The 21,515-nt window shown below is 48.9% G+C and overlaps 2 protein-coding genes and 1 long non-coding RNA gene across 7 annotated transcripts in view; 2 read left to right on the top strand and 1 right to left on the bottom strand.

Moving 5' to 3' along the window:
• Window positions 1-1,795: 1,795 nt before the first annotated feature.
• RNF228 (ring finger protein 228) lies at window positions 1,796-5,654 on the bottom strand. Its single transcript, XM_083848998.1, has one exon. It carries the CDS (start codon window positions 5,491-5,493, stop codon window positions 4,633-4,635), a length of 861 nt encoding a protein of 286 aa, XP_083705124.1. The 5' UTR covers window positions 5,494-5,654; the 3' UTR covers window positions 1,796-4,632.
• Window positions 5,655-5,719: 65 nt separating this feature from the next.
• LOC310904373 lies at window positions 5,720-17,302 on the top strand. Of its 5 annotated transcripts, none has more exons than XR_014588259.1 (4): window positions 5,720-6,142; window positions 6,970-8,465; window positions 9,239-9,333; window positions 15,725-17,302. It is a non-coding gene; the product is annotated as an uncharacterized lncRNA (long non-coding RNA). The 5 variants fall into 5 exon arrangements; XR_014588263.1 differs by lacking the exon at window positions 15,725-17,302 and having other exon boundaries at window positions 5,724-6,142; window positions 6,970-7,715; window positions 8,400-8,465; window positions 9,239-15,709; XR_014588261.1 differs by lacking the exon at window positions 9,239-9,333 and having other exon boundaries at window positions 5,725-6,142; window positions 6,970-7,715; window positions 8,400-8,465; window positions 15,725-17,264.
• A 2,315-nt stretch (window positions 17,303-19,617) lies between these two features.
• Window positions 19,618-21,515, top strand: part of SGPP2 (sphingosine-1-phosphate phosphatase 2) — a 31,235-nt gene continuing 29,337 nt past the window's right edge. Inside the window, exon 1 of the mRNA XM_083848996.1 lies at window positions 19,618-19,888. Coding sequence (XP_083705122.1) covers window positions 19,649-19,888 — 240 coding nt within the window. The 5' untranslated portion in view covers window positions 19,618-19,648. The remainder of the gene's footprint in view (window positions 19,889-21,515) is intronic.

Genomic DNA, 21,515 nt, shown 5'->3' with positions numbered 1-21,515 from the left:
TTATACAGTGTAATGCACAGCAAGCTACTTTGGGACTTAAGCCTTGAAAACAAACCTGAATCCCTGTGAACGGTAATTTGAGCTGCAAAAGAAGAGCACTAAGGTAAGAAGCAACAGTATTTCCATATGCACCTGTAATCTACCAACTTTAATCATGCATTTTATAGTGCAAGAAAAAATAATTAAGTTTATTCTGTTTTGGTTTCTGAAGTATGAACCCAGACAGGACTTCACTTCTCAGAGTAAGATGCTCTTTTGGATTCTCAGCCTGCATTACTATTATACAGCCTGATTTTAAAAATATCTTTTTGGAAAAATTAGACTCTGCTGCCTCAGCCCAGGCAAAAATAGAACCCAAACCACCAGTCACTTTTGGAAATTCAGGTCATCGATCTAACTTCCAGTGATGTGTGCTTCGGTACCCACTGCTGGTAGCTCCTTTTTTATCATTTGGCTTTGTGGTACATTTCTAGTAACCGTACAGGAGAGTAACTGCTCTGTCCCTATTTGTATGATAAAGGAATACAAAAGTGCCTCTCTACACAGGCCTTTTAACCAATCCAACTAGATAATCAAGGTTTTTACTCCTTCCATGCATTTACAAAACACTCAAGTGTTTTTCTGTCAAACCTGACTTTCATGAGATGATATCTGCTGTTAGGTAAATTAACACCGTATGATTACTTGCTACCTGTGGGCTGGTGATGCCGAAAGGAATATAATTTCTTCCCTGCAGTCACAGTGTTTATCAGAGACACCTTAAAATGAGAGAGCAGAAATAAAAAGTCCTATGCTATAGCACCGATGGTGCACAGTGTGTGTTAAGAGCATAACGGTGCTTTAAAAATTTGAATTGAAAATTGAAAGAAGTTGTAATGCGGTGGTGACCGTGCTAGGACGTCCCCTTACATCTGAAGGGGCAGAAGCTCCACTCTGCCCCTAGGGCTGTATCACGTACCCAGCCTTATCCCCGGCTGCAGTGAGCCCGTGAGCACTCCTCAGCTGAGAAATCCCAGGTACGATGGAGAGGAGCATTTCCCAGGACTGAACTGCTGAAGACCATATTTCAGCCACCCAGGTGCAGTGTCGGTGAGTTAAACTCTGCCCTTGCACCTGCTCTGCTCTGCCCCCTTGGACTGGCACCACTGCTGCCCAGCAGCCCACTCCAAATCATCGTCAGCGTACCATTTAATCTGACCTCCCTGTCTGGAGTCCAGCGCGCTTCCAATCCGGTGCAGGAACAGAGGGCTACCACGACACGAAATTTAAGATCTATTGGCACGACTGGAAACGGCAGTAATCTCTCAAAATTCACGTAGCCCGTGCTCTCGCAGAGGTCAAACAATTCCTGGGAAAACTTCAGGTCTTCATTTACTTTCCTGGTGCTCCCATGTACTGGCTGCAGCAGCCCCTGCCACAGGCTGTGCAACTCAAGAGTTGCAGAGCAAGAAACAGAGTACAAGAAAAAACAAAACAAACCAGCTTGCATTTCCCGTGGCTTTCCCCCATGGTGCTGTGGCATACCCTGCCTTCTCTGCTTTCCCCCCGTGTGCCTCAGAGCGCTGTTTTTCTGCTAGATGTGTGGATAGCGTAACTGATGTATACTGCTCCAGCTACATATCTCCACATATTTTTTGAACAACCAGAAAAGACAAGTGTTCTGACTAAAATAATTACAATAACAAAACACCACCAGTGACACGGTTTTTCTCTTCTGTATTTTACTTTTTTTTTTTTTTTTAACTGAAACTTGAGCAAAGTTTGGCTTTGGACAAGCGATCTGTACACTCAGAGGAACCCAAAATACAAATATAATACTGGGATTCTAGAGATGTATACAATGCATGATTTTTTTTCTGACTGGTACTGTGATGTGGGTCCAGACAAACGCTCCTGAAACCAGTGGAGTTTCCCAAAATTTGCATAAGTACAGAGAAGGATTTGGCATGTGGTCAGACTGTCCATTTTAATTTGGCTCTGAAATATTTTGAAATGTATAGGTAGGAACCTGATACGTAATATGACTGTTCAATTGTAAATAAGCCTGAAAATCCTGCTTAGGCCTGTGATCTTCAACTTTTTGTAACGTGCAAACCTCTAAACAACTTAAAGTTGACCCTCGCATAACAAATTTAAGGTTCTGGTGATTGATTTGCTTTTCTTACTTACCTTTTGCAGATCCTTTAGAAGTAGTCCACAGATCCCAGTTGAAACCATTGATTTAGACAAAATGGCAAATACTGTTTACAGAGAAAAAAGGCAAAAATAGAACTATGATACGGAATGAAAAGAGAAAGATGGAATATCAATTTCTTCCTGTAATCAGTATTTAAGGGCCCAGCTACGTAACAGCTCCTGTTGTGACTGCAGCTCCTGTAAACACGGCTGGGTCGGCGTGAGCTCGCTCAGACACCGCTGGCAGCGCATCCACGACACCCAGGGAGCCCCCAGGAGTAAAGCAGAGCAGGAACGAGCTCCAGCTGAGCTCCCCAATCCCTCCAAGGCAGCTGCGGCATGTTTACAGGAGATGGAGTTAGAGCAGTGCCCGCTGGGCGGGCCAGCCTGAACTGCGACTTACTGGAGCTTACCTGACTGCATACAGAGGCCGGAACACACGCTGCGTTCGCAGTAGAAGCACAAGCAGGTAAATCGTAACTTGGTGCATATGATGTACACACGTACATATTTGATATATTTATTTTTCTTAGAAAACATTGCTGCTGTTTATGTCCATTAATTTACATATATTTATTCTTACTACAGTATCATTTATAATAATACTTTCACTTCTATAGCACCTCCTCTTCAAGGATCTCCAATTGCTTAAAAACTTTAATAAATAAAGCCTCACATCTTGCCTTGTGAGGTAGGTCAACGCTATTATCAAACTTTACAGATGCATTAACTGAAAACAGAGAGGTTAAGGCCAAAATTTTCAAATGTTTGTACCTGAAGTCAACCATCTAAATTCTCATTTAGATGCTTAAATAAAAGTCTTGTGGTTTTCTTTGGTGCCGAACATCCACAACTACTGCTGAAGTCAACAGGGGCTAATAGTCAGGCCTGATTTTAGGAGGCATACCTTTTACACGGCCGTCAAACAACTCCAAGTTTGAAAACACTGGTCTAAATACACAACCCACGGTCAGAGCCAGAATCGATCCCAGTGATTTATCTCCTCAGGGCCTTTATATTATTAAATATAACTTTAAAAGGCTGGTGTGGATCTGGTAAATAAACGTGACACAAAAATCATATACTATTTCCACAAACTACGTCCATCATAGCAAAGGCTGTATAAATACCACTTGGGTTTGTGGTGGTGGTGTTTTTTTTTCTTTTTCTTTTTTTTTTGGGGGGGAGAGGGGTCCACAGATTTGTGATAATTAAGACTATGCACAGTACACATCACTTGTGCAGTCATAAAACACATCACACATCTTCACTTGCTGTCTTTACATGTCTACATAGTAAATTCCTTTGCACTTGTGATAAATAGAAGTGGTCAAGTAAAGGTCTATTAAGAGGATACTTGTCAGAATTCATGCAGACAGCTTGCAAAATACACATACTAAAAGATCACTTTTAAAATTCTCGAGTTGTTAAGCACGAAAATAATTACCTCATTCCAATACAGTACTGTGTAGAAACGTGGAATAAGCAGCATCATCTTATTCCCCATGTAATAGATTATAACAACTAATTAAGTTAAAAAAATTCAGGCACCAAATGAATTATCCTGCAACATAGAATAGTACCTATATAGAGTGCTCTCCTTAATATACTACAAAATCAGTTGTATGGCAATATTTTTCATTTCATAGTGTAAGTGTCTCATTGCGTTTCCCATACATCTCTGACGTGCCAACCGCACAAAACAAAAGCATTTTCTACTGGCCTTTACAGAAACTCCTAATACAGAAGAGAAACTTTCCAAGAGGGGAAAAACACCGTCTTGTGACAGCTACCCTGGCGGAAGGTAGGTGCTCGAGACACGGATTACGCTACTGTATTCCACCTTTACAGCGACGCCGAAAGTCCGTAGTTTAATGTGGGTTTCTCTCACTGTATAAAAACTGAAATCAAGGGGCCAGTGAAATAGCGTTCTCTACCACAGGACCCTCCCAGCTCTGCGTTAGAGCTCCATTAGTTAAATCATCTTCCGTAAATTGTTTCAAGTGTGCAACATAGCGCTTCAGTCTCCCACATCAAATGAGAATTTCAAAGAATTAAATAATAAAGCTTATTTTAAGCAACCAACAGAGGGCCCGGCGGCCTTCCGATAAAATTATAACAAAACCGTACGCGATACGCTGAGGGGTGCTTTGGCTCAGCCTGGTGAAGACAACACGCCTCTGTCACAGCTTCTATACGCGCTCTGCAGCCTCGTGAAAGGAAAAATACAAAACGCGCTGTTAACGCCGCGGTCCTGCCCTGCTCCCACCGGCAGCGAGGCACCCGAGTGCCTTCCAGGTGGGGGCAACAGCAAGCCGGCTTCGTGCAGGGCTCCGGCCTGCGGCAGCCGGGCAGCAGCGGCTGCAGAGGCGGAGCACGGCCCCGGCCCCGGCCCCGGCCCCGGCCCCACACCCGGCCGCCCCCCGCCGCCCCCGGCCCCCCCCCGGCCCGCGGGCGCTACGTGTCGGTCCTGCGGGCCGCAGCCCGGCCCCGCGGGGTGCCGTCGGCCGGGGCCCCGCCGGCGTTGGCCGCCGCCTCGGGCCGGTACTTGAGCCAGCAGATGAGCCAGGTGACGACGACGGAGAAGAGGGCCAGGATGCTGGCGACCGACAGGCAGATGGGCCCCACGGGCGACGGCGAGGCCGAGGCGGCGGGCTCGGCGCCGTACTGGTTGACGAAGATGAGGCCGGTGAAGAGCAGCACCACCATGGAGAGGAAGGAGACGACGACGCACACGCAGCCGGCGCTCAGCGCCGCCCGCTTGCAGCTCTGGCAGCTCTCGCAGCCGCCGCCGCCGCCCGAGGAGCGCGGCCCGGCCCGGCTCGGGGCGGCGGGCGGCGGGGCCAGGGCGGCCGCCGCCTCCCGGGCGCGGGGCGGGCGGCGGGGCGGCAGCGGCGGCAGGCGGTCCTGGGGCAGCGGGTCGCGGGCCCGCAGCTGCGGCGGGCAGGCGGCGGCCAGCTTGGTGTTGACGGGCAGGCCGTGGACGCGGTGCTCGGGCAGCGCCGTGCGGTGGCGGCACAGCGGGCAGGCGAGGGAGCCGCCGCCCGCCCGCCCCGCCGCCGGCCCCTGCTCGGCGGCGGCCGGGGGCTGCTGGGCGGCCCGCAGGTGCAGCTGGCTCAGGCACTCCTGGCAGAAGGTGTGCAGGCACTCCAGCAGCTTGGGCGCCCGCCGCTCCAGGTCGAAGTAGTTGTAGCAGATCTTGCACTCGTAGTCCTCGTAGCTGGGGGCGGCCGCCGCCGCCCCCCCGGCCGCCGCCGCCTCATCGTCCTGCCGCCCGCCGCGCCCTACGCCGCCCTTCTTCTGCGCCGGCTCGGCCATAACATGTCGCCGGAGGGGGACGGAGCGCCGCGGAATGGCGGGGGAGCCCCGGGCGCCCCTCGGCCGAGCCGCGCCTGGCGGGCGGGCGGGCGGCAGCCGCCGCCTCCTGGCCGCGCCCGCGGGCTGCGGCGAGCCCGGGCCGGGCCGGCGGCAGGCGAGGGGCGGGGAGGGGCGGGCCGGGCCGGGCCGGGCCGCGGTGCCGCCGGGCTGCCGCGGGGGGGCGGCCGGAGCGCGCTGCCCGCCCCCGGGGCCGCCCCGGGCCGCGAGGCCGCGGCGCTGAGGGGAGGGCCGGGGGCCGCGCGGGGCCGCGCTTGTGCCTGGGGTCGTGGAACGGCCCGAGCCGGAAGGGACCCGCAAGGGTCACCGAGAACAGCTCCGGGCTCCGCACAGGTCTACCCCGAACTTCAGACCGTGCGGCTGAGGGCACAGCCCGAACGCTTCTTAAACGCCGACAGGCTCGGTGCCGTGACTGCGTCCCTGGGGAGCCTGTTCGGTGCGCGACCACCCCCTCGGCGAAGAACCTCCTCCTGATGTCCAGCCTGAGCCTCCCCTGTCGCAGCTTGACGCCGTTCCTGGGGTCCTGTCGCTGGTCACCAGAGAGAACAGATCGGCACCTGCACCCCCACTCCCCCTCGTGAGCTTCTTGAAAGTAAGCTCACCTTTGTGAACTTCACTTCTGCAAATGGAGTCAGAAATCACCCCTTTTTAAAAGCCCGCACTGGCCTGCAGCCTCAGGGGCATTCTGCCCACAGTCACCTGAGGGACCCTTTCAGTGTTAGCTTGTCTGGTGCTGCATAGCATCCCCAGGGAATTTGGAATATACAAGGGCTAGATGAAAACAGTCCGTTTTTTACACTGCACCTCATTTCATTTACCTGTGAATTCTTGAAGTCATATAAATATATATTTTTAAGGGTCTTTGTCTGCTTGCTTGTTTGCTACTGCTTCCCAGTTTAGCCTTGCCTTCTAATTTAATTAGTTCATTGTTAAGTTTCAGGAGATCTTGAATGTGGGTGTATGTCAAATTATCCCAGGTGCCACCCTTTCACTTAATATTTTTGCAATTTTCATAACCCTCCAACTTTTGGTTAATTTTCAGAACACGTGAAAGTGCCTAGATCCAAGCAAATTGGAATTAATTTTTCAAGAAAATTATTTGAGGCACTGTATCAAATGCTTTAATAAAGTCCAGATATATCAACTGTGTTTCTGTTTCAGACTGCTTTGCCTCTGTCTTTTGTGTTCTGAGTTTTCTTATCTGAGTTGTATCTGCCTCGAGGTCAACTGAAACTCCACCTAATGAGTATATGAAAGTCAGCATTGGGAAAGCTTCCTGTAACTCAGGCATGAAAAGCACACAGGATAAATGGCAAAACTGAGCATAACTGAAAAATAAAAATGCTAGAGGTGAAATTAGGATGAATTTTACTTTTTTTGATAAAACTAAGAATGAGAAAAACTTGCGTTTTGTCGCAGGAACTAACTCCATCACACCCAAGCAAGGTTATCGTGTGGCATGAGGTCCTAGAGAAGACTTAATGGAAGGTAGAAGCAGGATGGAGAATTGTGACAGCAACAGATGTCCCCATCCCGGCGAGTGGTGAGCTACCGCTTTTGTCTGCAGAAGGATGCAGCTCGTATTTACCTGCTTGTATGGCCAGTGGTTCTTGTGCTGTCTGTCCTGACCCTCTGGCTGGCATGGGGCATCGTGGTCACATAGTGAGAGGCACAACCGAACGCCGTCCCATTTTCTGTTATTTTTTTCTGCTGGACCAACTCTGCAGAGCGGGTTGCTGCTGCCTGGTTGCGCAAGGTCTGCAGCCAGCGCAAGGAGAAACACTGGTGGCTGTGGTCAGGAGAGGAAACGAGGCTGGGACCACAGCAGCTGTGATTTATGTACACTTACCTCGCTGCGGAACAAAACCACTAATGATTTTAGCCCTCTTGTCAGCCCAGCGCCATGCCACCTGCGTATTGGGACAGCCTGGTCTGGAGCAAGGCTTGCACACCAGCGTGGCAGCCTGCGGGACGAGCTGCCTGCCCGCATCTGCTGGCAGCCTTCTCGGTGAGGGAGAGCAGCTTTGGTGGGCAGGCTGCTGCTCACGCGGACGTGGGCTCCATCACCCGGGTCCCCAGAGCGCCTGGCCTCCATCCCAGCTGGATTCTTCCCTTGTCCAGGCCCGTCGCTCTCTCCAGGTGGAGGAACTGGACAATGAGTACAGGTAAACATTTTCATAGGCCTTTCATTAAAGGTCTCGTGGGCTGGAATTGAAGAGAACAGAAATGTCTCCAGATTTTGGAAGAGTTACTGTAGTTCTCAAGGTCCAGATGTACTCTCTCCTTTAGTTGCTTTAATTGCAATTAGCATGTGTTTTTTGGACTGTCAGCTTGGAGGGCCTGTTCTTTAATGGAAAAGTTGTATTGGTTATTGTAAAAAAAACTGAAATGCAGCTGAGCCGATTCTGAGGGCTGACTTTTGGCTGAACCAGTGTCTGAGCCTTTGGATGTTATTCAGCAGAGGTTGTGTTATGAGTTCTGAGCAAAAGTGGCAAACAACCCTCATGAAATACACATTTTTCCACTTAAAATAATCATCCCGCAGCTGGTAAGAATTGATTTTTTAGCATTTTAAATATTGTGCCTGATTTACCCAGTGCAGCATGCCAGTTCTGTGCCGGTGTAAGCCTTGATCCCAGAGGAGTTGTAACAGTGAGAAATGAACCCACTGATGAGCCAAGCCCCAGATGTCGCAGAAGAATCCTCACGTTGGTCACAAGGAACGTACTGGCATGCATCTCTAGCATAGCAATAGAGTATTGTTTAGCTGTTTTAATTCTTTAGAATTTCTGTGTTACTGTACAATAAGCATGTTTAATGAAACTTGACATCTTGCTTTTTATTTGTAGGTAGGAAGGACGCTACCTCTGATGCATACATAAGACAGGAGCGGATCGGATCCCAGCCCATTCAAGGTAAAAATGCTACGAATCCCTTTTTGATGCCCATGTTTTCCATACATTTCAACAATTAAGTAGCTTGTATAGGACGGATGCGAAGATCACTGAAGTCGCACAGCTCTTTGGTAAGTCCTTGTGGTTTAATTTGGTATCGTGGTTGACAACAGAAGCTTTCTGCCAATGTTTTAAGATCAAGAGTGTTTTATAAAAGTCTGCTTATTGTATGAGTTTCTAGAGTGCATTACATAACTAAGTCTAGAGCACGTTTGGTAAATATTTAGAAGAGAACCGTCTTGCTTTTCATCCTTGTACTCAAACTCATTTACATGGGTTTCCTCCTCCAGCCCCATTTCCACTCACCTTTCAGGGGTAGCAAAAGCTGCACATTACATTTATGCCCTATAATTGGATTGTGGGATGCTGCAACATCATCTTCTGATTTCTTCACGTTAACATTTTATTTCATATAATGTATTTCTGAATAATTTATAATTAAAGTGCTTTTTTTACCTTTTCTGTCCTGGAACTACTTTAGCAGCTATTGCATGTGTGGTTTATTGCATTCAGTACAGAAGGGAATGTTAATTTCCAATAGTATTTGTGTGCCATTTTGGGGAGCTGAAAAAGGAAAGAGAAAGGATTATAGTTATGAGCAATTCCACACCAGTCAGAGCAAAATGTGTTGTTCTCTTAATGCATACGATATGAATGATGAAGAGGTAAATGGATGCGCAGGTACCATATTTGACACCCCTCTCCTCTCCAAAACCCTCTTTGTTGTGTTGTAGTTGCTAAATATGGTCCTGTGTCAGTTGCCTCAAGCAACGAGGAATGTGTGAAACATCCCAGATTTTCTAAAAGTGAAGCTGCCTCCTCCTGAAAGGTGAGAAAGGCCAGGAACTGACATTGTGTCTCCTTTGCAAGCCCTGACAAAACTCTGGCGCATTTGCAATAAGAGGGTGAGGGACGTGGGCTTTCAGCTGGGAATGAACACATCAGACAGCATTTCTGATTATTCCCACCCATAGGTTTTCCACATTCCTGTGTTTTCTGCATGTCACAAACAGGCAGCCGCATGGTGAGATTTGATTAAGACAAGATGAAGAAGCATTTAAAATTAGGGGTGTACGTCCACCAGTGCAATATCCTTCTCAAATAGGCCAGGTTGAATGGCAACAAGGATCATCACTAGAATTGCTACCCAGAGTGAACTCGTCCTGGACATGTTACTTAAGCCGATGGCAGGCATGGGCTAACCCTACATTTCAGGCAAGGTGGACTCCAGTGATTTAATCAAACAGTTAGTAACTGCTCTTAAATTGGTGTAGACTTCCAAGTTAGTTGCAGCTTTAGGAACAAATGTATTTTTTTAGAATTTGCCTTCTACTGAAACACACTTCTTCAAACCCTTCATTGATGGTATAGCTGAGAAAAGAATCGAGGAATTGCACTGTATGTAACTGGTTTTGGGTTTTGTTTTTTTCCAAAAAGAAAATAGCTAAAAAGGGGAAAAAATTGAACTGGGAGAAGTCCTTTGGTCTGGACAGTAGTGTGTTTCCTGCATGGCGTGGTAATAGTGAACGCTGAATTTGATGTTGGAGCGTTAATTTAGGTGCTGGTGCGGGGCTGGCAGAGCTGCGTTTGGCTTGGCTGGTGCAGCGTGCGGCTGCAGCGAGCTCAGCGAGGAGACTGGGCATTTGGGGATGAGGGACATCATGCCTCACGTAGCACCTTGGGGCTTATGTTAGCTACAGGTCAGGGCTCTGCTGGCCACATTAAAGCACCCACATTTGAAAATACTGCTAAAATGAATAATTACCCATAACAGTGGTTAGTGTAATTACTGAATAGCAGCATGGCTATTTGCTGTTGGGCAGTAACTTCCTGCCACCCAAATTGTCCTTGCAGTCTACTGAGACAGAAAAGCTATTTCTATGTGGAATCACTTAAAAAGATTATGTAGTGCTATGGGAACTTTATTTGCAATACACAATACCGATTTCAGTTACAGCTTTTGTTACAGCACATCATTGGCATTGAGTTGAAATAAGGATGGTTATCTTCAAAATAAAGTCCCGATCCAGTGAAGTTGGTAAACATTTTCTCATCAGCTTCAAAGGGGACAAATTTTTATCCTTAGTAATGACAGGGACACATTTTTTTTAACACAGCTTGGAAAAAACTGCTATTGCCCAGACCACAATATTATGTATATGTGCTTAAATCAATTTTATTCAGAATGAGAAACAGATGAAGGATTTGGAGATTTTTGCATTCGTACTATTGCATCACTTCAGATAATAAAATTGTGCTTTTTTTTGGTTTTTGTTTTAAGCTGAAGCAAGCACATGGGAGTTTCTTATTTTTTAAACAAACTTTAACATCTCACAGGAAATACTAGATTTAAAATTCACATGATGTGAACCTAAAACTGGAACTATTGCTAGCTGGAACCTAAGGGGCCATTCTATCAATTTCTCTGGGCTTGAGGTTCGTTTCAATTTTCCATTGTAGATATATTCCAGGTTTATGCTCAAGAAGCTCCCATGTTGGCAGGGGAGAAGACACTTCATAGGTTCACCTGAGCTGTCTCTAAGGTAGCTTGTGAGAGGTAGCTTGCAGAGCAGCAGGAGCTTTGAGTACCAAGTGTTAGGGATACATTAGGAACAGCCACAGACCACAACACAAAGCCTAATTTTTCTACTGTATACATCAGCAGCACGTTCACTGCGTGCGCTTCTGGTGCCCCTTCTCTAGGAAGGCATCTAGGGCAGAAAATATTCAGGAAGAGCAGGGAGGAGGAGAGGCTGGGAAGAGCTTCCAGGGGTAGGGAAGCAAATGGTCTGGGACCGCACGACCTGAGGAAGAGGCAGCTCAGAGGGGATGCAATAGTGGTCTGGTTGTCTCTGCTCAACCAGCCAAGCAGCTCAGACATAGCAAATGAATCTCCGGCATTAAAAGGGCCGAAGACTGCCAAAAGGGAGGCTGCCAACTTTTAAAGTGGCCCCGCCAAGGGTGACTGTAACTCTAGAGGGAAAGGAATATCTGATTTGTTACTTGGCATACTTTCACTGTATATTCTGTTATGCTGGCCCACTCATTTTCATAATATTGGAAAGGAAGATGAGAAGCTTGCTTCTAATGGGTTGATTAGATATTAAATATTTTGGAACAAAAAAGGCCAGAAACTGGGACGTCATTCTGATGGGGGTGAGAACTCAGGATGTTAGATTTGGAGAAAAAGCCCTCCAATTAGCTGAAAATGCAGTTCTAGCTGAGTCAAGAAAGAGACTCCTTTATTCCAATTTGAAATCTAAATTACTTTAATTGAAGAGTATATGGTTCCTGAGTTTTATGAGTAGGAATAATTGCAAATGAATTCAATTGCGATTTTTTTTTGGTACACAATTGTTTTTCCCACAAAAATGTGGACTAAATTTGTACTCCCACTAGTGAGTGCCAATTTGGAAAAATTCCACTGAATTCATTGCAGCTACCCTACTTGCACCTTCCTTTGTGAGTACAGAATCAGGCCCTGCGTGCATAATTTTTCCACTTTTAGACCTGAGGGAATATAATCGGGAGCCAGGCTGAGGTCCCATTCCAGATCAAGTCTTTCATATGCAGATTATAAAATCACTGAAAAACAAGCTTGGTTTGGCAGTTACTTTAAAAGAGACCTTGGGTGATTTTATCAACAGCAGAAGAGGCAATTCATTCTTCATGCTAGGAATCACCATATAACTCATTCTGGGAGATGCGATCTATACCGACTTTTTCACGGTGAGGGAAAAATACCGTATTTGGGAGACTTCTTAGGGCCACTTCAGGTCTCTGGAAGTTCTTCTGCCCTCAAAAACCTCATCCCATAATCTCAGAGAAATGTCTTTACCCAATTTATTTAGATCAATATTTTTGTCTTACTTATTTCTGTAGTCTTGTCTCATGTCTCTGACTGTCTGAAGCTTCAAATAAGATTTCAGAAGCTCATCCAAAGTTTCTATACTAATTCTATTAGAAGCATGGACTTTGAGTTAGCAGTGTGGGTCAGGTTTGTAGATGCCAAGGCAGGAAAGCACCCAAGGATTGCATCTTTGCTCAGCTCTTGCACTGCTAGAGACCTCGTAACCATGAAGAAGGGGAGTTAAAACATGATTTTCTCTTCAGCCATTGCCAGGAAAGCTGCTGACCAGATGGATGAGCCATGAGGGATGTGGACAATGGTAGTTAAATGCTCAGGAGTTGCTACCATTGTCTTTCAAAAGAATGTGTATTCCCCAAATGAGCACAAGCAAATAGAGATAACTATTTATTGGGCATGCATATCTTCTGTAAAACAATGAGGGAATGGCTGAAGTCTTGTTCTCGGATTATTTTGTGGGTCAGGAACATAAAGCAGTGCCTTATGAGTAGTAAGATCCAGCATGCCAGATACAGCTCTGGGTATTCAGGAACACTAAAGGCTTAGCACAGCTAAACCACAATTCTCCCCTGCAAGAAAATACTGACAATACCTGCCACTTGGTGGTATTTTGATGCATCTCAACAGCAAAGCATCTGCTCTAAGAGTGAGGCACGGGAGAAAATCATTTCTGTGGTGAGTTATAAGAGGCAGGCTCAGTGCTAGCTCCAATCTGACGTGGGATGATGGAGCTGCCCAGGCAAGCTGCCTCCTCGGTGCTGTCCCCACGGAGAGGCCAGTGAGGGCAGGAGAGCCCCATATTTCTGTCTCTCTTTTGGGTCCCTTTTCCTTCCTCCCTTCTCCAGTCTGAGGACGTTGCACCCTGCTTCAGAAGGTGCCTGATGCTCAGGAAATACATGGGTTTGTGCCGTGGTTTACGCTTCTTGCAGTGCTTGGGCCAGGCCTGTCCTGACACAGGCAGTGAAAGTCCTGCTCTGGAATGGTGCAGATCGCCTTAACGTCACCTGAAACAAAGGCAAACGCTGTCAGACTGCCTAATGGTTGTTTCTATCTACTATCCCATAAAAGATGTACGTATATATCCTTCTTGGTGTACCGCCAGTCAATCAACGTTAAAAAGTTGACATATGGGTGTGGGATTTTTTGCTGTCTTTAAAATAGTATCAATGACATTAAGGTTTGTCATGTAAATAGTAGAAATAAAGCAAAAAACCCAAGAGCTATTTATGGTTTTAGGATGGCATCTGTAGGGTGGGTGGCAGTAGAATGAAAAGCAGAGAATCTCAAGGCTCTCTGTAGCTGAATGAAAAGACTGAACATACATTTTTGGTGGTTTAAGAAGTGGTGGTTAACCTAGGTTCATGCATACAAGCAAAATAAACCCTATGAACTAACGTGCTGTCAGTAGAAGATTTTCAGAAAGGATTAGTGTTAGGCACTGTACATTTACAAAGCTCTAACTAAAATATGAAGATATACTTAGTTTATGACTGACTGCAAAAAATCAGGGAAGAAAATTGAGCAGAGGGAAAAAAATGAGCCAAAGTAAAAGAAATCAGTAGCCCAGACAGTTTGCAGGTTCTCTCCTTCTTATAGGATACAAAAACGGACCAAAACATTTGCCAGAAACTGAGGTTTTGTACCACAGCAGAATGGATTCAGTTCTGATGTCCGGGTTATCATGCAGTGGCAATGCCCAGCTCCGTGTTGCATACACGGAGCTTAGGGGAAAGAAAGAACAGCTCTCAGCCTGTTGCATTCCTAACAAATGCTTGGCAGCAGTGACTCATGCCACTGATAAACACTTAGAAAACATCATGCTGCAGCTTCAGGGATGATGGCTGAGGTTTCCTACATGTAAGGTGCCACTGAAGAGAAACTATGAAGCTGCCTGGGGGAATGGGACCTGGCTTTTAAATCCTCAGCTCTGAACAGGATGGAGAACCACGGAGCAACGTGCAGCGCACAGAGGGCTCTGGCAGTGGTCTCTGCTGGGGCAGGATAAACCAGTGCTGCTCAACACCAGTGGGTATCAATTTCTTCTCCTCTGGGAAGATTATGTGATTAATATCAACAACTCCTTTCCTTCAGTTTTCGCTCAGTTTTGTACGTGCTGGATGTGAGGGCATCCATCAGCAGCCAACAGTTTAGAGAAAACACGCCGTGGTCATGCTCTGTTTGTGCACAGGGGCGCCAAGCAAAACCGACCTTTTCAAGAATAATGGCTTGCTTGAAAGACAGGGAAGTTGTAAAAAGAAGGGCGTTACACCGCGTTCGGTAATAATTACTCAAGAACTGTCATGTTGTCACCATTTCTTCATCTGCCGAGTGAGAGTTTGTTCAAGATAGCGTGCTAAGAGATTTCTGGGAGTAAAACAAGCAAACAGAAAGCCTGTTTGTTCAGCTGACCTCTTTCAGCGGAGACCGCATCTCTGCAGGGCAGCTGCCCCACGAGACTGGCTGTTCTCGGGGAATCCATGTGTCGTGATCTAGGAGCCCCTCCATGCTCCAGACAGATGGCTTTACGTGGCCGGTTAGCAGAGGTTGCTGAATTGCCGTACCCGTGTGCTGTCCATCAGGCCAGGCACTGACTGCCCTGAGCAGGGACACGCTGGGCAGCGCCAGAGCACCACGGTGAGAGCTGCCAGGAACTCTTCCCCTGGTTTCACATATATCAAGGCAAAACTCAGCCCAGAGAGAGAGGAGTTTTCATCAGTTTAGGCCTGGGCTCTTGTTGAGACAATTTTTCCAGAGGGCTGAGATGGAATTGCGAATGAAACCAATGCAACTCTATTGATAGTCAAGGTTTTAAAAATTCTTAGGGGTTAAGTTAGTTATTTAAACACAGTGTTATTAAATTCCATTTTGTCATCATTTTCTCCAAACACTGAAACAGCGAACGTGTGGGATAAGGCTACAAATAACTAGAAATGTTGAGAACACCTCCAGGAATTTCACAGTAGAGATGCATGCAATTGAAGTGTCCAAATGATATGGTGCAGAATAATTATTTAAATGACATGCTAATCATTGATGGAAATTAGCAATACCATTTCAAGCAATGCAAATCATAAGCAATTACATAGCATTATCTGGTTACTTACACTGCAAACAGAAAAGTTAATTATTCCTACCCAAAACAGCAGCAGAAGCTTCAGCACATTCTCCTTCCTGCAGCTTTTGGAGATGCTTTCATCTTTCCAAGTTCTGAAATTCACTTTTCTTTTTGTACTTACATTCTCTAAAACTGGAAAGATGACCATATATATGGTAAGGATTTAATAAGAAAATTACGTGAAAGTTATAAAAACAAGGGTCTGCAATTCCATTTTTTCTGTGCCTAAACTTCCAGGAGTTGATGAGCAGTTTGGACCTTACAGGAGTGATATATTTAGCACACACAACACCGTGTACTGCTGGAGCTTCACATTTTTGAGACCATCTGTGCAAAGACAATTGGCTGTGTGTTCAGGGCACTGAAGGCAGCTGATGTATCAGAAACATGTTCCGATCTCGCCGTGCTGCTCAGCTGAGCTAACAAAGAAGGTGTTGCATAGAAAATGCTTTCTCGAAGCCAGAAAAGCTATGCAAAACGGGCAGGCTTGAAACCCATTACAGGTGTGTGGACTTCTGTTGCGCTTAATTGAGCTGGTTTTGTGTTACCCCCTCTCAAATGGAGATCAAATCTGGGAGAGATCCAGTGAGAACAGTGCCTATCCTGGGCTTCACATGGCAGACATGTAGCTGTTCCTGCTGCTGCAGAGCAAAGCCTGGTGAAGCATCGTGTTTCATGTTTTCTATTGACCTACGTTGCAAATTTTTTTTTTTTCCCTCAGAAACCTTCTTTAAATATAATTTTATTTGAACTTTGACATGCATTAAATCAAAAGTGAAGGATTGAAGTGCTGTGTAAACCACGTTTTCTGGTGGGGTGGTTTCTAAGGGCACATTGAACAGCACTTTGCCATCTCTTCAGCTTACTTCACAATCTTCACTTCTTCCAGATAAACTGAGAAAGCTCTAGTTTGTTCCCCGTGAGGTTGGTGGGTGGTCGGGTCTGACATGCAGTAGAAGAGTTGCCTATCCAAAATAATGTGTTCAGTAATGTGTCAACTAAATAAAGAAGAAATTGCAGGAAACTTATAAAAAGGGTAGTCAGGACATTGGTATTAAAACTATACAATTTTTAACAGTTTCCTTTGCAATTTGAAGAGTGAAAAATGCAAATCACCGAAAAACAGTGAAGGAAGATGAAAGTGAGCTGGGCTCTGAAGTATATAGAGAAAATGACTGAGGATAAAAAAGAGATACAGGATGATGCTGGTGAAGAAAATGTGGCCAACACCTGCTTAAAGACAACGTGCCATGATGCCAACGCATCGCTGGGATTTCTTTCTTCACTGCGTGGCCAAAGGAGCCAGTGTAGGTGCCTGCAAATGGTGCGGCAGAGGCATTGCAGCCCAGCAGCCCAGTGGCGAGCTCTATGGGTGCCAAGCGTGCTGGTGTCCACACCATTTCCCCCCTCACTTTCTGCCTTGGAGAAGCAATGATGTGGTGTTCGTGGGCACAAGCACAACCTGCCGCCACCTAACAGGGCTGAGGTGCTGCCCTTCGGAGTGAAGCCTGGTTGCTGGCTGTGTTTGCTCCTTCAGCCCCATTTCCTCAGTTTACGAGTCAAAGCAAGACTCGTCTGACTGCCAGGGCTGCAAACAGGCTGGCATCTGAAAGCGGAGCTGTGTTCTTATGGCAGCATTATCCTCCCCCGGTCGTGGAATTTGTACTTAGCTCTCAGCTTTGTTGATGCTGGAGGCAAAATGATACGCTGGCATGACAGCGACACGAGTTGTTGTTAAGGAAATGCTTTTGGTGCAAGGCACTATTTTCAGCTTACTAAAAAGTTATCCTTTGTTTTCTCATCTTGCGTGCTCAGCCCAGAGGTGAATTTCCTCCCTCATGAAAATGGCGCTGAGTGCTGACCAGCTGCTGGGGAGACGTTTTGGCCTGAGATGAGGTAGTTTCACCGGTTAAAACTTTTAGAATGTTCTTTGCAGCTGGTCCTTTTACACACTCTCAGAGAGCTACATAGCTCGTCCTTTGCAGCGGTCCTGCTTCCACTGCTTTTACAGAAAACTGCATTTTGAAATGCCAGAAAACCTGCATGGGGCATACAGAGTGTGGGATGGGCACTTCCTGAAGATTTCTGTGTTTCTTTTTCGTGTTTTCATCTTTCAAGGAGCCAAATCCTGAGTGTTTTTGTTGGCAGTCAGAGATAATGTGAGGCAGGTCTCAGGAAAAGGGTATTAGAGCCTTGCTCTGTAAGAGGAACATCAAGAGGAATGATTCATACGCTTGCTTTGAACAAGAACAAACAAGTTGTTCCATGAGCAGTGCCAGTGATAAAACAAGCTTCCTATAGATGTGTATTCCAAGTTACTACGAGCTTTCCACTGCAACAGTCACTTTTGTGCTCTCAGTTCTCTCACCAAACCCTCCATCGTCCCGGTGGCCTTCCACTTTTACTCTGTGGTCCTTCCTGTGATCCCATAATCTGCCCTGCAAGCATCCCTGTCCCTCTGGAAAAAAATGACCTGCTTGGGGCCACCCAGCAGCCCACACTGTGCCATTTCTCTCAAACGCTGCAGGAGTGCAGTTCCCTGGGGACCTCTGCTCCCACACCGACCGTGGCTCCGAGGTGTCGGTGGTTCACCTGGTGGTACGGGCAGGAGGGTCGTATTGGCATTGTCTGCCTGAGAAAATCGCCAAAAGCCAACCAGGAGTTTTCTTCCCTGAAAACTCTGTCACCTCAATCTAAACTGAATCGTCTCTTTCATTCTGGACATCAATCTCTGTCAGGAACATAGTGTTCACAAATCCCTTTGCTTTCCTTAGCAAAAAGAGGGGTCGTGAACTTCCATCAGCAGCTAATGCACCTCTTGCCATGCTGATTCAGCGAGGCTCAGGCATCTGGCCCCGTCAGGCATTCCCACAGATCTCCTCTGCTGGATATTTGCACCCTTGGGCCCCCCCAGCACCTCAGTGCCCCTCGAGGGTCGGAGCGCTGCTCCGCGGGACGTGGCAGGCAGCGCCCTACCCATGCGCTGACTTACCTCGCCCATCTGACTCGAGGACTGAAGGCATGCCTAAAGTTCCTTAGGACCAGGCGTGCCTCAGACCCATTTTGGTTTTTATTTTCAATGAAACTGCATTTCTGGCCCCGCTTTTTCTCCCAGTGGTTTCTGTGTGGGTGGGGAGCCACTTGCCTCACTTCTTCTGGGGCTGCCCCTTCCACACAGCATGGGAAGGGGCTTGGGGCTGGCTCCAGCCTTTTGTCACTGAGGCTACCCTAGGGACGCACGGGGGTAAGGCTGTGCAGAGTACTGCCTCTGCTAAAATAATCTCTGTGTCTGTTGAAGTTATCTGCTGCTGTCATCTAATGCCATGGGTGTCCTAAGCCACAGCCAGGAAAATGGTAAATTCCTAAAAGTACATCCCTCCTTGGCTTTTGCGGAGGCCACAGTGAACAGAAAATAAACCAAGAGCTGGAAATCATAGAATCATTAGGGTTGGAAAAGACCTCCAAGGTCGTCTGGTCCAATCACCGCACTACCACCAATGTCACCCATTAAACCATGTCCCTAAGCACCACGTCCAACCTTTCCTTGAACGCCCCCACGGACGGTGACTCCACCACCTCCCTGGGCAACCCGTCCCAACGCCTGACTGCCCTTTGAGAAGAAACGTCTCCTCATTTCCAACCTGAACCTCCCCTGGCGCAACTTGAGGCATGCCGGTTAAAACAAGCAATGCCCAGACACCTATGTACACAGGTACGGCTTTATTTCCCCAGACACGCCTATACACACGTGTATTTATTCCCCCAAACTCTGTGTGAAGACACCCCCTCGGTGCCCGCTCAGCCGGGCGGCCATTTTACGGGCTGAGGGACAAGCGCTCGTGGAGCCAGTGGGCGGGGCCTGGCGCACCTGCGGGGCGGAGCCACCCCCGGGGCGCGGCCGGGAGGGGGCGGGGCCTACAGGGGCGTGTCCGAACGGGGGGCGTGGCTTAGCGGGGCGTGGCCGGGAGGTGGGCGGGGCCTAGCGGGGCGTGTCCGAACGGGGCGTGGCTTAGCGGGGCGTGGCCGGGAGGTGGGCGGGGCCTAGCGGGGCGTGTCCGAACGGGGCGTGGCTTAGCGGGGCGTGGCCGGGCGCACCTGTGGGGGCGGGGCGGGGCCGGGCGGGGCCGGGCACCTGCGGCGCGGCGGCCGGCCGGGCGCAGCATGGCCCGCCTGCTGCAAGCCCTGCGCGGCTCCCAGCCCGTGGCGCGCTTCCAGCGCTGCTGCGGGCTCTTCCCCGCCGGCGACGAGGGCGGCGGAGGGGGCGGCGGCGGCGGCGACCCCGCCGAGGGGCCCCGGCTCCGCGCCGCCTGCAACGGGGCCGCCGCGGGGCCGCCGCGCAGCCGGGGGGGCAGCGCCGGCTGCCGGCCGCCCAACGGGGTGCGGAGCGGCCGCGGCTCGCAGGTGAGTGCAGGGGAAAGGGGGGGGGGGGGGGCGTGACTCAGCAGGGCCGCGGGCCGGGCCCCCCCCCCCCGGGGTGCGGCGGCGGGAGGGATGGGGGAGCCCGGCCGGCGGTGCTGGGCTCCCCCCGGCTGGGTGCGCGATGCTCCGGGTACCCGCACGGCGCCGCAGCCGCTGGCAGCGCGGGGCTGTGGCCTGCCGGTAAGCGCGGGCTGCCCCCCGCGCCTCCCCTCGGGCTGCCGTGCACGGCCCCGAGCCGCGCACCGTGCTCGCACCGCCTGCCCGGGCGTGGGGAGCCCTCGTCCGGCCCTGCCCGGCGCCTTCTCGGTTAGAAGAGAAGGAAAATAGGGTGCTCTTTCTGCCTCTTCGTGCTGAGCTCCAGCAAAGTGTTTCAAGGAAATTAGGCGGCCAAAAGATTTGTTTTCGCTGCCTGCTTTTGCAGCAACATGGTTAATGGATCAGTGTTGACACCAAAATCCTACCCAAGGCAATGCTCTGCCAACAGAGACGTTCACTTCACCTGGAGCAATCGCTGTGGCTTCCACATTAATAAGGAAACCAGAAAGTACCTTGCTGGAAGGGTGAACGCATCCTGGGCACAGCACCTGGCCATGAGAGCGGGAGGGTCTTTTACTACATAAAAACTCACTTCCCACTTCTGAAACACATTAAATTTAGATCTGAAGAAAATGGAGAGGGAAGGAACGGCTTGAAAAATGTTTCAGTGCAGTGTTAGAATTGTTAAGATACCTTCCTGGCCCTTGTGGAACCCGTTTATATGAGGAGGGTCTTCTGCAGCCGGCCGGGAGCCTCCTCGGGAATGGGCCCTGGCAGGCAGTCCCAGCAGGGAGGTCCAGCATTTCCATCCTGGTGCAGAAAGCAAAGTTGAATGTGGATTTTCCTTATGCTAAACAAACATACTCCATTCTCTGTTGCTAAATGGCCTGGGGTGGCCTTGATGTATCTGGAAAAAAAAAAGTGGGTTTGGGAGCCTAATACAAGTAGCAAAGTCCTCAGCTGTTAGCTTTTATGATTAGTGGTGTTTCCTTGCTCTTCTCTGTGGGCGTTTGCAGAAAGGTGCCAGAGCACCGCCCTTGTGGCTCACCCCTGGTGACCCTGGGTGGCTCTGTGCTCAGCTGGGGCATCCCTCCCTGAAGCGTGGGGGCCCCAAAGGCTGTGTTAGTGGGACAGGTGGCTTCTCTGAGGTAATAACTTCCATACTACTGCATCTTTCTTGCAATGATACAGTAGTCTAGAAGTTCTCAGGTTCTCCTGTGTGAGCTGTTGTACGGCCAGGAGGTTGGTCATACCTGCGGAGTACATAACTATGCGCTGGAGTGAGGCTGCTGCCCGTGGCTGGCCAGCTGCTGGGGCTGCAGCACCATCGCCCCGACACCCCCTTTTCTCTGCTGGCCCTCCAGCTCCCCATCTGAGGTGGGCTGGATGGGGGTAGGGGTGCTGAGGGTGCAGCTGGTGGCGGTTTGGGAGGAGATGGAGATGCCTGGCACGGTTGGATGCTCATGGGGGGGCCCAAGGGAGGGCAGTGAGGCAGGACTTGTGGGGGAGACCTTTAATTACCCATGTTTGTTGCTGGTGGTGCTGCTCATGGTGTAGCAGTGTCTTCTGTCAG

The sequence above is a fragment of the Anser anser genome, assembly GCF_964211835.1.
Source record: "Anser anser genome assembly, chromosome: 9".
Lineage (NCBI taxonomy): Eukaryota > Metazoa > Chordata > Aves > Anseriformes > Anatidae > Anser > Anser anser.
The sequence above is the reverse complement of the archived record's forward strand: the minus strand, read 5'-3'. Positions and strand labels throughout refer to the sequence as shown.

Bases quoted from the DNA above. Each gene is read 5' to 3' on its own strand.
- RNF228 (XM_083848998.1), bottom strand. From the start codon at position 5,493: ATGGCCGAGCCGGCGCAGAAGAAGGGCGGCGTAGGGCGCGGCGGGCGG.